Raw genomic sequence first — 14696 nt, 5'->3', positions numbered from 1 at the left:
ATTTTGGATTCAACCAAGGTTTAATATATAAGGCTAAGCCTTTTTCTTCTTTTTTGTTTCTGCTGTATAAAAAAGTTTGCCTAATTTCTTATTTTGTAGAAGTTTCCAATCTTCCATCACCCAAGCCAGCCTCATGCATTGCTTTCTCCAACTCAAGCGTCTCCCCCCACCAAGCAACCAGGACCCGCAGCTCAGCTGTATTATCCTCCTCATCCAAGGAAGAAGCTGGTGCGAGATGGGGGGCGCTTTGGGGCCTTCCCCCAGATTTCTTGTTTCTCTTAGGCATACTTACGATTGAACAACTGGGGGGGCACTGCTAACTAACCTATCACCCCTACAATACTTACAATTACTATTAAAGTACTCCAATGTTCTCCTTCCACCTGTCCCTATTTAATTATCTATTTCTTATTTCACTTTTTAAAAAAAATTATATTTAATCACAACTTATTAAAAAAAATTTAAATTTTATCCCCCTTTTTATTTATTCAACTTTTTTTAAAATTTTAATTATGCAAAGGACACAGCAACGATTATCCAAATCTAGGTCTCCCATCCAAACCAGGACCACAGCTGACCCTGCTTAGCTTCATTTATGGTTGAGCGTCAACACCACTCAGCCACCAGGCCTCATAGCCAAGTGCAAAGGACATAGCAAAACTGCTAACCAATTCTAGGTCACCCATCTACTTTTGGACCATAGCTGACCCTGCTTAGCTTCACTCAACACTGAGCATCAACACTGCTCAGCCACCAGCCCACACTGCCAAGTGTGCAAAGGAATATACAGAAAAACGCTGGAGAGGATAAATGCCCAGCACCACCTGCAAGCCCCAATCACAGGCAGGAGGGTGCGCAGGGATGAAAGCGCTCAGTGCCCTTGCCGGCAGGCGCAACAAGCAGCCGGCAAGGAGCCCAGGCAGGGCGCTCCAGTGACCCCAATGAAAGCAGGCACCAGCCGCAGCCACACGCTCCTACGGGGCGCCTGCAATGAAGCAGGCGGCCTGTTCCGGGCAGGCACCCCACACAAACGGCAGGGCGGAGGGCAAGCTCAGGCATGGACCTGCCAAAGCAGAGATGCCAGGCACCCCAGCGCTGGCTGCCCAAACCACCCGTGGGAGGTGGGGGGGAGGTCAGGCACTCAGCAGCTCCCGCTGAGTGCAGCTGGTAGCTGCATGCGTCTGCCTCTCAGCCCGCGAGCAGGGAGCCTGAGTCCACCCTCGCACTAGCCCCAGGCGCACCAACCCCACCAGAGGCAGGGGAGCACCAGCTGCGCACACGTATCCAAAGAGGGGCACAGCCAAACTGCAGCCCCTGCAAGGAAAGCCCCCCGCAGCCCAGCCAAGAAGCCCAACCTGGGCACCACCACCAACAGCTCACTGCCCCAGGTGAGCTAACAGAAGGCAGGCGGGTGGGCAGGTGCCCACAGCTGAATCCGCTGGGCTCGGGGACACAGCAACGTGGCCTGTGTTGGGGAGTAGTGAAAAGGAGGTCCTCCTCTGATCGCTGCCTGGTCCCGACTGCTCGGGCTTCTCCGAGCAGCCTGCACATGGCCTCACACCAATTAGCCCCCAGCCAATCAGCTGCGAGGCTGGCCCCTCCTGTGCCTCCTACGGGGGCAGGGCAAACGCCGGTGGCGCACTAATTCACATGCCATGGGAATAAGTTGAACACTTAAGTTGAACTCCATGGGGAAGGGGGAAAAAAGACAATATTCTCGAGTGAAGTCTTGGGCACTGAAAGGTTTAAATATTTTCTCTCATTTCTTTTCTGCTCAAATTTTCCCCTTCCAAACTTGCACCCCTGTTTTGCCACTCTTCCTCCAAAATCTCTGCACAACCTACTTTTGAGGTAGAAAACACAAAATTGAGGATATGGGATTTGCGTTTGCAGGTAGCATGTAATTAACTCTATTGCAAGTATAGCACTTGCAAGTATAGAACTTTAAAAAAAACAAAACCTTTGTCTATAAAATATAACTTGGAGAGGAGACACACAGAGTTCACTCTATCTTGTCTTATTTGCAACAATATAGTTGCCTTTCCTCTGAGCTTAGTTAGGGCCCAATCCTATCCAACCTTTCAGCTGGATGCAGGTCAGACACAGAGGATAGTACGCCAGAGGATAGAGGTGGTATGCTAGGGGGAGCAGATCTGTTGCTACAACTGTGCTCAGTGCGCTGAAGGGAGGATTTCCAGCCAGCTGGGTAAGTGAAGAAGGTAATGCTCCATCCAATCGGTGTTCCAGAAGTTGGTGGAAATGAGCTGCTCAAAGATCTTCCAGCCCAATCTTTTCTTTCCCAGCACTAAGAGGAACTGTGGCGTCCAGGAACTTTTGTCCCCTTCCCCCTTGGAATGTCTCAGGTCCCGCGATGGGGCTTCTCATGTTTGCACCAGCTATTTTGCTGGCACAGATGTGAGAACCTTCATGCCAAGCTATTAGGTCGGACATAGAGGATGGAATCTGGCAGAGGAGGCCTCAGAGAACTTTATGCCTTGAAGAACAGGCCGATGGCCAAGATGGAAGAAACAGTCAACGTGACTGGTCCTGACATATCATGAGAGCTTTATTGTAGCATCCTGGTGAACTGAATGAGCTAAGAATCTGGATTTGCCTGCGGAGATTCTCCATTTACGTAAGACATTCGCTCTCTGCCTTAGCTGCAAGTGGGCATACTAATAATTATTGAAACAACAGCACAATCCCATGCATGTATATGCAAAAGTACCATTAAGCTCAATGTGATGTGCCTCCAGGGAAGTGTTTATAGGATATCAATATGTTCCATTGAATTCAGTGGGACTTATTTCTGAGTAGTCATGCACAGGGTGTTGTGAGAGCAGCAGTTCACAAACATTTTGGTTTCTGGAACCGTTTACACTCCTAAAAGGAGTCTCTGCATGTGTAGTGTCTCGGGTAGCCCCTGAGCACTTGTGCATTTACAGAGTGCTGCAGCACCAAATGCCTTGCAGACATTTGAAAAGGTTTCTCAATGTAATCATCTTCCTGGTAATTATCTAAATTATTGCCTTCCGTTAGAGAACTCCCAGGGATAATCTGAAGCTACTTGCAACATTCATAACAAAAACAGTAGACTGTACCTCGGGAGCTGAGGATAAAATGTTCATTTAAGCTTTTGAAAAGCCAGCTGCACGAGGCAGATGTCGGGTATTCACTGCATACAGCCAGGTGTCTGTCGCTTGAGTATGAAGACCTCATGTGAGAAACATGGCAGTGGAGATTCACTCAGCCCCTCTACGGTCATTTCTGCTCGTGACTGATAATTGTGTTCATGGTGCCTAGTGTGTGGAAGTCACTGGAAATTGGTAGAATGCTGTGGGGGTGAGGTTCAGACATGCTGCTGTTCAGATGGTCAACAGTGCTGCTGCTACTGCTGCAGCTGCCTTACGGTGTCATCAACCACTGCCACTCCAGGGGGGGTTGGCAGAAGAGCAGCTATCAGTCTCCAGACATAACTATTGCTGTCTTTGCCTCTCTCGCAATTGTTGATCAGAAAGATCTCTCTTTTAAAGAAACTCCAGATGTGTCTTCCCTGGAAGGAAAGTAAGTTGGGTTGTGGTTGGGAGTAAAATTCAGTGTTGTAAATATAGAAAAATTACTCAGGATTACGTACTTTGGGACTGTTTGGTTATGTGAGCTGCAGCTGGTGCTCTAAAGTGGTTTTGCTAGTGGGTGTGCTTTTAAAGACACATGGAACAAGAACACACATGGAGGAAAGCTAATAGGCATGCAGGTTCGAGTGTGGTGGTCAATGGCACAATTGAGTGGAATGACACACAAGAGCTCTGGGGCACAATGGTGACAGTGTAACAATAGATCACTTTTATTGTGGGGTTAATAATGCAACAGCAAAAATGTGCAGTCAAAATACAAAGCAATACAGTGTATCGGATATTTTCAACCTTTTTCAGCTCATGGCACACTGTCAGGGGTGTAAAATTGAAAAGACTCACCATGGGTTCTTGGACAAGGCACACCCAGTTGCCAGTTAGAGTGCCCACATCCCCCAGGGGCCTAATAAATGACCTTCCCCAAATGTCCATGGCACACATGCAGACCGTGCATGGCACACCAATGTGCCACTCATAGGGGTTGAAAATTGCTGCAGTGTATTCACTACTCACTCATACAACTCGGCATAATCTTAAGCAGTTGCGAGGGCTGCAATCCCATAAACACTTACCACATGTTCATATCATATGTTGAATGCTTAGGGGCTGATCTCAGGCCTCCCCCTTAAAAGATTCCAACCTAGACAAGAGTCCTGGACTCAGACATGTCAAGGAGAACATGATGGAGGTGCTAATGGTGTCATCAACTTGGCTGCAAATGTGAGAAGAAGCTAGAGAGGCTTAGCGAGTCCCTGGCCAGGCTTGCCAAAGGTGATCTATCTGTACCTGTTACAGGAGTTTGAAGAGTTGCAGGAATCATGGGGCTAGTTTGCCAAGACTACTGGCCCAGTGTGATCCCGGCCTTGTGCTGATGGCACTTGCAATCCTTCAGCACAAGGCTTGGGCTGCAGCGGTGCACAGGCCACCAGCACAAATGACTGGAGCCCCTGAACACAGAAGGAGTGCAGATCCCATTCCAGAGCAGGTGGGTCAGCAAAGGAGGTGCTCCCAGGAAGACTGCCTGATTCGTTCAATGAGGCCAAGCTGATCACCTTCAGTATGTTAGTCTTTTGCAGTGCTTGGGTGTCCTTTGTGCCAACCTACCTGAGCACCAAGGGGAAGTACATGGTGGCTGTGGAGGTCTTCTCCATCTTGGTCTCTAGTGCTGGATTGTTGGGTTTCATCTTTCTCCCCAAATTCTTCATTATTGTGTTGAGGCCCCAGCTGAACACCAAGGAGAACTTAGTAAGGAAAAAGAACTTTGTTACCTGACTGAATTGCTTGAGTACCTTCATCCGTAGCATTGTGCATGAGCCACTTGAGATACGTCCATTGTTTTATAGTAACTCATGTGACTTCCTTCTATATTCCCAACTGTTCCTCTTGGACATAATCCTAGGATTCATTTCAACTTTCACCAATCTGACATTTCAGGGTCAATCTAATTTCTCGTTCTTCCCTTCTCCTCCAAAGTGCAATCATCTACTTTAGTAATCCTAAGCTGTTTGTAACTGCTCAAAAAATAATAAATTATGATGGTGAACTGCATCTTTAAATTGATTGATTGACAGCCTTCATGTTCTCCAGCATCAAGGGGAAATACATGGTGGTCATGGAGGTCTTCTCCATCTTGGTCTCTTGTGCTGGATTGTTGGGTTTCATCTTTCTCCCCAAATTCTACATTATTGTGATGAAATCTGAGCTGAACACCAGGGAGCAGATTATAAGGAAAAATATATTTGGTACCTGACTGGCCTTCAATTTTCTTTTCATACTTCTCCTCCCTTTCAAGTTTGTACCTTGCAATTTTGTGCAATACTAACTTGTATTATATTTGTATTGCATTTAGCAGGTTGAAACCAGTGAGATTAGATAATAAATGAGGGTGAATTGACTCATTTTCCTCCCAGGTGCAGTAAAATGTGTTCACTGTTGATCCCTTCAGGAGATGAGACTTAGATATGCTTCTGTCACGCATCTGACTTGACAACAGTGAAAGAGATTTCTATCCAGTAATGCAGGATGTTGAGGTGGTGCAACATTTGTGCCATCCCAATTTCACTTATGGCAGTGGATAGCTAAATGGCACCCATTTAGGACCAGGGATGAGCGATCACGGGCCCTCAGCTCCCAAATGAAGGTGTCTTGATGAGCTCACTCCATAAAAGTTCTCACAGGATTCTAGGGGAAGAACAGGTCTAGAATTTGGGTCATAGGAAACCTGATGTATTTCCTGTGACATTGAGCTCCAGGTGACATTGGTTCATTCCTTCCCAGTCTGAAATGTGATGTTTTAGTTGACCAACAGCCTCAAAATCTCCATTTAAATTTTAACCATCCATTAAAATTTTTTTTTTCTTTCACATTTTTACAGCTGCCTTCCTCCATGGAGCTCAGGGTGGGGTACATAGTTTCTTCCAGGGATGGGAACTCGAGTAAGTTACTCAATTCTGAGTCACAAAAATCAGCATTTTTCACTGACTCATGTACACTCAAGTCACGCACATGGAAGATTCCACAAAACACTTGAGTCAAGGGCCCCTTAACTCGGCACTCATCCCTATGCATGCAGACTCAGGTCTGACTGGGTATGCTTGCTTACTGTTTTAGCGGCATGAAAAAACCTTGTGGGGCCATCATTCAAGCTGAGCGAGCAGCAGGGAAGTTCCAGCCAGGAGGCAGGGAAGGGTTAATATTAGATTTTGCGTTCGAGCAGGAGGTGGGGAGGTGGGAATGGGCTCTCTTGCCCATCTAAGAACATAAACATATAAGAACAGCCCCACTGGATCAGGGCCATAGGCCCATTTAGTCCAGCTTCCTGTATCCCACAGCGGCCCAGGGAGCACACCAGATAACAAGAAAACTGCATCCTGGTGCCCTCCCTTGCATCTGGCATTCTGACATAGCCCATTTCTAAAATCAGGACATTGCACATACACATCATGGCTTGTAACCCATAATGGATTTTTCCTCCAGAAACTTGTCCAATCCCCTTTTAAAGGCATCCAGGCCAGATGCCATCACCACATCCTGTGGCAAGGAGTTCCACAGACCAACCACACGCTGAGTAAAGAAATATTTTCTTTTGTCTGTCCTAACCCTCCCAACACTCAATTTTAGTGGATGTCCCCTGGTTCTGGTGTTATGTGAGAGTGTAAAGAGCATCTCCCTATCCACTCTGTCCATCCCCTGCATAATTTTGTATGTCTCAATCATGTCCCCCCTCAGGCGTCTCTTTTCTAGGCTGAAGAGGCCCAAATGCCTTAGCCTTTCTTCATAAGGAAGGTGCCCCAGACCCGTAATCAACTTAGTCGCTCTCTTTTGCACCTTTTCCATTTCCACTATGTCTTTTTTGAGATGCGGCGACCAGAACTGGACACAATACTCCAGATGTGGCCTTACCATCGATTTGTACAACGGCATTATAATATTAGCCGTTTTGTTCTCAATACGCTTCCTAATTATCCCAAGCATAGAATTGGCCTTCTTCACTGCCGCCGCACATTGGGTCGACACTTTCATCGACCTGTCCACCATCACCCCAAGATCTCTCTCCTGATCTGTCACAGACAGCTCAGAACCCATCAGCCTATATCTAAAGTTTTGATTTTTTGCCCCAATGTGCATGACTTTACACTTACTGACATTGAAGCGCATCTGCCATTTTGCTGCCCATTCTGCCAGTCTGGAGAGATCTTTCTGGAGCTCCTCACAATCACTTCTGGTCTTCACCACTCAGAAAAGTTTGGTGTTGTCTGCAAACTTAGCCACCTCACTGCTCAACCCTGTCTCCAGGTCATTTATGAAGAGGTTGAAAAGCACCGGTCGCAGGACAGATCCTTGGGGCACACAGCTTTTCACCTCTCTCCATTGTGAAAATTGCCCATTGACACCCACTCTCTGCTTCCTGGCCTCCAACCAGTTCTCAGTCCATGAGAGGACCTGTCCTCTAATTCCCTGATTGTGGAGTTTTTTCAATAGCCTTTGGTGAGGGACCATGTTGAACGCCTTCTGAAAGTCCAGATAGATAATGTCCATGGGTTCTCCCACATCCACATGCCTGTTGACCTTTTCAAAGAATTCTATAAGGTTCGTGAGGCAAGACTTACCCTTACAGAAGCCATGCTGACTCTCCCTCAGCAAGGCCTGTTCGTCAAGGCCTCCCTCAGCAAGGCCTGTTGTGAATGAGAGATACCAGCCTCCATCATTCACTGAGTGCTAAATACTGGCAGAACTCACATGAAACCTCCACCTGAGATCAAGGAGAGCCCAAATGAGTATGCAGAATGGAGTTCCTTTGTGCCAGTATTAAAATGCAGTGTGGGGGGATTTTTGCAGGAGCTTGCCCAGGGCTTTGTGGGCTCTGTTGAATCACTCTGGCTGCAGCAGAGTTTGGGATTTAAATTAAACAAATGCACACATTCAAATATATTATCTATAAACATTTGGTTTCATTTATTCTCTGCTCTTTCTCCAGAAAGTTTAGACCTAACATCTCAGCTCTGTTCCCTTGACCAAATGGAAATCCTCAACATGGAAAGGGAAGGCCAGGATTGTGCCTACAGGCCTCACCTCCACCCATTCATTAGTTCTTCAGCACAAAGCCAACATATGTTCGGTTGGGGGGAACAAGGCTATAATTGCACAGAAGCTTCCCCATCCAGGCCGTGTGCAGCTCAGACCTGCAGCATCTACAACAAAACTACATTATGGGCCTGGGATAGAAATGGCTCACCTGTAGACACCTTTTGCTTTAGACACTTTGGCTGCCCAAGCAACAGAAGCATGGAAAGCTTCTCCAGAAAAGGAAGGGACTTTTCCCTCCAGGGATTCTATCTGTGGACCCATGGAACTCTCCTGTGACCCTATTGCCACATTTCAGCTACATGGATGTGCAGAAGAAGCACATTCAAGATTACCTGTCAAAGCTGAGCTGCGGGTCATCATCAAGTCATCCCTACTGAGGTCAAGCTAATGGTCAGTAAAGACCATCAATCCTTAGGCAAAGTTCCAGCCTGAGTGAGAAAGGCATCTTCCTGTTGAGAAGAACCAGTGACCAGCCAGGGTGTGCAAAGCACTGAAGCATCTGATACTGCTTCACTGCCCATGGAGATGCTCCAATCTGTAGTCTCACAGATTTCCCTCCATCACCCTCTGCCACCTCCTTCACCTCTGCCTTTCAGCCAAAGACAGCCTCTGTTCAACTGTGTTTTACAATTGTTTGCTTAAGACTTTCCCAGGCCAATATGCAGGCTGCAAGTGCCAGCATCAAATGTCATAGTCCAGCGGCTCCCCACTGACCAGCCTTCCTTTTCTGCTAGGTCACCTGAATAGGGCACCTACTATACATTTCACCTCTGCCCTCTTTAGGGTTTCCACTATGTGGTTAGGTATACTTCCAAATATCTGGGCCCATAGCTACCTCTCTCCATGCTAGTGGCTCTATATTTGTTTGTTTTGTTTGTTTTTTGAAAGGATTTTTTCAAACTCTGCTTTTCAACCACTTTGGTACCCAGAGCATCTCCCAGTCAAAGTAACATTGCTGTAAAACCAGTAAGATAGTTCCAAAAAACTAGGAAGCAGAGGATTACAAATGAAATCATTTATTGACTCAACAAGGTCCAAGAATTTAATGCGGTTCATTAAAATCTCGGGCAATTACATCTGAAAGGAAAATTACATGGGTGCCTGATGTTCTGTAATGGGGCATCCCCATTGAAAATCTCCGCTTTCGCCCCAGAGCCACTAAGAGGATTTTATCAGGGATTCAAAATTTCTTTGGAGCCTCTTCAAATGTGAGTTTGGCTCCCAGGCCCCCTTTTGAACCTGGGTCCAGATTTGGTGGACCCCTGCATGCTTCTCTCAGAGGACCTGACTCACCTTGCCACAGATACTCCCAGCAAGGCAGCTACCTGAATATAGGTTCCTAAGACTGCAGATGGTCCTTGTACATTTCCTTGGCCACCACACCACTGTTAGAGCTGTGCTATAGGCAGCCATCAAATGCAGCCAGGAGCCAGGAACCAAGGACCACAGGAGACAATCCTTGTCCAAGCAAAGTCCCAGCCTGATCAGGAAGCCATTGAGGAGGACAATGGAAGCCTTCCTGTGGAGGACAGCCAATGGCCATCCTGTGTGGGATTGCTTGGGAACATATCATTGCCTAGGGCAGTGTTTCTCAAACTGTGGATCGGGACCCATTAGATGCTCACAATCCAATTTCAGGTGGGTCCCCATTCATTTCAATATTTTATTTCTAATATATTAGATTTGATGCTACCATGGTATGTGACTGCATTTGAGAAATGTTACAGATCTGTACCTTGAACAGGCTACGATATATATGCTTTTAACAATATAGTAAATGGGACTTACTCCTGGATAAGTGTGGGTAGGATTGCAGCCTAGGATTGTTGAAAATTGCCCTGCTTGAGGACATCAATTCCAGTCATGACATCACTTCTGGTGGGTCCTGACAAATTCTCATTCTAAAAAGTGGGTCCCAGTGCTAAAAGTTTGAGAACTACTGGCCTAGGAAGATGATCCAACCGGTACCACTGTCAGCTCACCACACAAGGCACCTGCACATTGCTGGCTCTCACCCTGGCAGTTCCAGCTGATCACAATATCCTCATCAACTATTTATCATGTGATGATAAATAATTATTCCTGAATCATCTTTCTTCAATAAGCAAGCAAATAAATAAACCTCTCCTTCCCATTATTAGACCAGCACTGCAGCTTTCCCTCACAGGATCAGTGACCCAGTTATGCCAAAGGGGCTCCTTACGTGACAGATTGGGGGTTCAAGAGGGCCACAAATGGCCCCCAGGCAAGGATTTGGGCACCTCTGATCTAAATTGTATCCCACCCATCCTTGGTGTGTAAAACTACCCAGAAAGCTAAGCTAGCTGAGAGAAAGAAACTGGCCCAAAGTCCCCTAGCTGAGCAAGAATTGGAATCTAAGACTCCAGTCCTCATAAATTCTTGGCTTAGGTTTCCTTTGCTACATCAGAACGCAGCTCTGCTGTCATTAGTGCTCATACTGTGGCAAGCACAGTGAACTGCAGATTTTAGCATCCTCTGGGATTTCCAGATAACTGTGAAAGAGTAGGGCAGACTGATCCTAAGCTTCCCAGCGCTACAGGCTACAGCGGCGCTGAAATGGCCACCACCGTATCCTGCAGGGCCAAGGAAGCCACTGGAGGTCTCCTCGTGGGAAGGGGACATTTCACCCCTTACCCTAAGCAAAGCCCTCGCCCCCGACCCCGCAATGCAGTTACTTGAGTCTATGTCAGATAAATCACTAGTGCAGACTTCAGAAGCCCCACGTCAGGCTTTCGAGACAGAGCAGAGGATACTGCAGAGGAGGCCTCCACCAGTCCAACCCCCCTCCTGGGTCGGTCCCTCCACCGTTTCGCCCTCTCCCACCCTCTTCCACCCAGGAATGCTTCCCCCACACCCTCCCACCATCCTCTCCATGCCATCCAGCGCTTACCTGATTGACGGTGGCAGTTGGGCCTTCCTTCGTGGCCCTGGCAGGGTGACGCAGGCCTCCCTGCTGGTGCCACTTACTCAAAGGGTGCTACAAACATGCTTTGCAACAGGTTTGTGACACCTAGCTCTGGTGGTACGAGTGTACCACCAACACACAAGCCCATAGGATTCGGCCCTGAGACAGCACAAGACCATCTAACAGAGTACCTCTTACCCAAGTGTGCCCTGTCCATGTACTCTCCCTGCCTCCACTCACTGGAACATTAAAAGAATTGTCTCTTGCTAGGAACTCCTTCAATTCATGTGTCAGCCTGGGCGCCTGCCAGCCTGCTTCCTGGTGCTCCTACTATTGCCGTACAGGTCAGCTTGATCACTTATGGGATGTACAGTGTAATCCTAACCCCCAGGATAGTACAGCACAAGTCACTTGTGCTGATCCGGGGGTGTCACAAACATGCCGTAAGACACGTCTGCACCAACTTTAGAGTCAGAGAGGCTAGCACAAGGAGTTGCGTTGGCCTCCCCCTACGGGATCCAGGCCTGGCAGGGTAAGTTTGTGTTGGTTGAGCTCTGAGTCGGGGGGCGGGTGTGGGGAGGCCAGGGAAGAGGCGAGGAGGAGGTGTTTTGGGGGGAGGGAGGGTGGTGGGCATTCCCGGGCTGGGCAGGCAGGGAGCGGGAGGCAGACCATTCCCAGGTGGCAAGAAGAAGCCTGTTCAGAGGCTTTCATCATCAATCATTGCAGTATGCCTGGGATGATGAGAACTCAAGGGAGAGAAAGATTTTGCTTCCCCTAGAACTGGGTGAAGAGTTTCCAGGATATTATATTGCATATGACACTGGGTACACAATCCACTCTGATGCTGCTGAATTTGCAAGTGTTGTACATGCTTTGGACAACAAATAATGAAATTGTTTGTGTAGGTTCAAAATCATATAACAATGAATCACAGACTTTTGAAATAATTTAGCATGACACATTCAGTAATAACATTTCATATTGAATCATATTGCAAGATAATATCTACCAGCAAACTATCATCAGTCGCTGAAAAAATAAAGCAATAAAATTACTTGCAAATAATTCATTTAGGGCCCAAATGCACAGCAATGCATTTGTTAGGGAAAGGAAATTTCACTTCCTCTGAGGAAACAGGAGCCTTCTACACTTGTTTTTCAACTTCCCCATGGCTCCTTTCACCTCTTGGTTCCTCAGAGTGTAGATCAGAGGATTGAGGGCAGGGGTGACCACCATGTAGAATACGGAGGCCATTTTGTCCACCTGGGAGTTGGAGGAGGGCTTCATGTACACAAAGAAAATGGGTCCATAGAAGAGACCAACTACCATCAGATGAGAGCTGCAGGTGGACAGAGCCTTACTACCACCTTTCCCAAAACGACTACAGATGGCGGCCAGGATGGTGGCATATGAAACAAGCAAGAGCAGAAAGGAGGGTACAGTTACTAGCCCATCACTTACTATCAAGACTATCTCATCAACATAGGTTTCGTAACAGGCCAGCTTAATTACCTGTGGGATATCACAATAGAAATTATCCAAGACATTCGCTCCACAATATGGTAATGGGGCCATGACCACTACTTGGACAATGCCGTGAATGAGTCCTCCTATCCAGCAAAATACGAGGAGACTGAAGCAACATTGTTGGTTCATGATGGTTGTGTATCTTAGTGGGTGGCAGATGGCCACATAGCGATCATAGGCCATGACAGTGAGGAGGAAAGCTTCTGAACCTCCAAAGAAGTGTTGGCTACATATCTGGGCCATGCAACCTCCAAAAGAAATGGTTCCCTCACTGTTCAACAGGTCAGTCACTAGTTTTGGGGATGCTATAGAGCCCAATGACATATCAAGGAGGGACAGATTTGCAAGGAACAAATACATGGGGCACTGAAAGAGCCTGGACTCAGTTCACACCGTCACTATGATAAGCGTGTTTCCCAGAAGGATGGTGATGTAGCAGGTCATGACCAGAGTTAGAAGGATGAACTGAGCAGAGCGAGAGCAGGAAAAGTCCAGGAAGACAAACATTGTAACTGTGGACTCATTCATCTTGATGGCTGCTTCTACTCTAGTGGAACACTGTTAATGCTTGCAGGTCCAGCTCACATCACAAAATCTAGTAGCTTCCCCTTCTGGAGCTAGGAATAGAATTCACAAGTTCTTACTCTTACTTTCAAGAACAAGATTCTTATTCCCTTGTTCGAATCCCTGCTTTGCAATGAAAGTTGGTGAAGCTTGGCCAGTAACTGTTTTACGAATGCCCCACTGATTGCTTGCAGCTGTGAAGCAGAAGCCTTGCTATTTGAAATCATTTCACCATACACTGAAGGTGTTGGACTTGGGACTTTGTGTATACAAAACCTGTGTTCTGCTTTGAGCAATGTTCCTTCCTCCTAGGAGCAGGAGAAGTCCAGGAAGACATACTTTATAATGGTGAAGCGATTCATCTTGTTGGCTGTTTCAAGAGAGAAAAAACAAATAGGATATTTTCAGACGTTTGTGGTCGGAGTTCAGCTGTTTCTGTTTACAAGCTTCTGAGGTTCTAGACTACATTCCATGCAAGTTGGATCTTGACAAAACATCAGGGAGATCAAACTTGCATGGAATGTGGTCTAGAACCTCAGAAACTTGTAATTACAAAGAAATAGGATACCTTTAACACTCTAGGCCAGGGTGACACACTGAAGGCCAGAGAGCCGAATGAGGCCCACGAGAGCCCTTTATGCAGTCCTCAGGCTCTCCCAGCACCACCACCAGCTACTCTCAGCTGCTAAGCTGTGCTGAGGAGTCACTGCTGAAAGGGCAGCCGTGTGATAATTGAGCTCTCACATGTCTTGAAAATATGACCAAGAATTGCATATTTTCTCTTCTGTCAGTTGTGGTTGATGACCTGCTTCATGACATCACTTCCTGCTTCATGACATCGGGCCTTCAGCAAGCCTCATGAATGCTATTCAACCCACTGTATAATATGTGTTTGACACCTCTGCAATAAGCCAGTGATTTCCAATCTTTTCTCATCTCATGGCACGCTGCCAAGGCACTAAAGTTGTCAAGGCACATCACACCACCGGTGGGGGGTTCACATCCCCCAATGGCTCTACTAATAAAATAACCCTCCTTGAAACTCTCATGGCACACCTGCAGACCATTTGCAGCACATCAGTGTTCCTCGGCATACTGGTTGAAAATCACAGCTCTAGACCCTGGTCACCTCACCTCCCACACCATATTATCTTCTTGGAACTTTCAATAGAATCCACAAGTTCTTGCTCTTGCAGCCCAGTCCTCTGCTAGGCTTGCCTGCACGGTGCATGGCTGCTGAGCCAGAGTCTGTCTCATTCTGCAGGCTAGCTGGAAAGTAGGCTAGCTGAGAGACCTAAGTAATGAGAAGTCTTATTAGCTTGTTCCCCACTGCCTGGTCTCCTTTGGGTCTCCTCAAGGTTACACCAGCCACCTTGCTGGTGTAGCTTTCTTTAGCCTTTCAGGTGCTGTTGGATCAGTGATGGGGACACAGGATCCGGCAGATACCACTGCCCCTGAGA

General features: G+C 47.1%; 1 protein-coding gene across 1 annotated transcript; it reads right to left on the bottom strand.

Annotated features, from left to right (window-relative positions):
* Positions 1-12261: 12261 nt before the first annotated feature.
* LOC136653896 (olfactory receptor 4Q3-like) lies at positions 12262-12996 on the bottom strand. Its single transcript, XM_066630770.1, has one exon. The coding sequence runs from the start codon at positions 12994-12996 to the stop codon at positions 12262-12264; it is 735 nt and encodes a 244-aa protein (XP_066486867.1).
* Between the last annotated feature and the right edge of the window lie 1700 nt (positions 12997-14696).

Source organism: Tiliqua scincoides, chromosome 5 (genome assembly GCF_035046505.1).
Source record: "Tiliqua scincoides isolate rTilSci1 chromosome 5, rTilSci1.hap2, whole genome shotgun sequence".
Taxonomy (NCBI): Eukaryota; Metazoa; Chordata; class Lepidosauria; order Squamata; family Scincidae; genus Tiliqua; species Tiliqua scincoides.
Note: the sequence above shows the minus strand (reverse complement) of the source record. Positions and strands in the feature narration are given on the sequence as shown.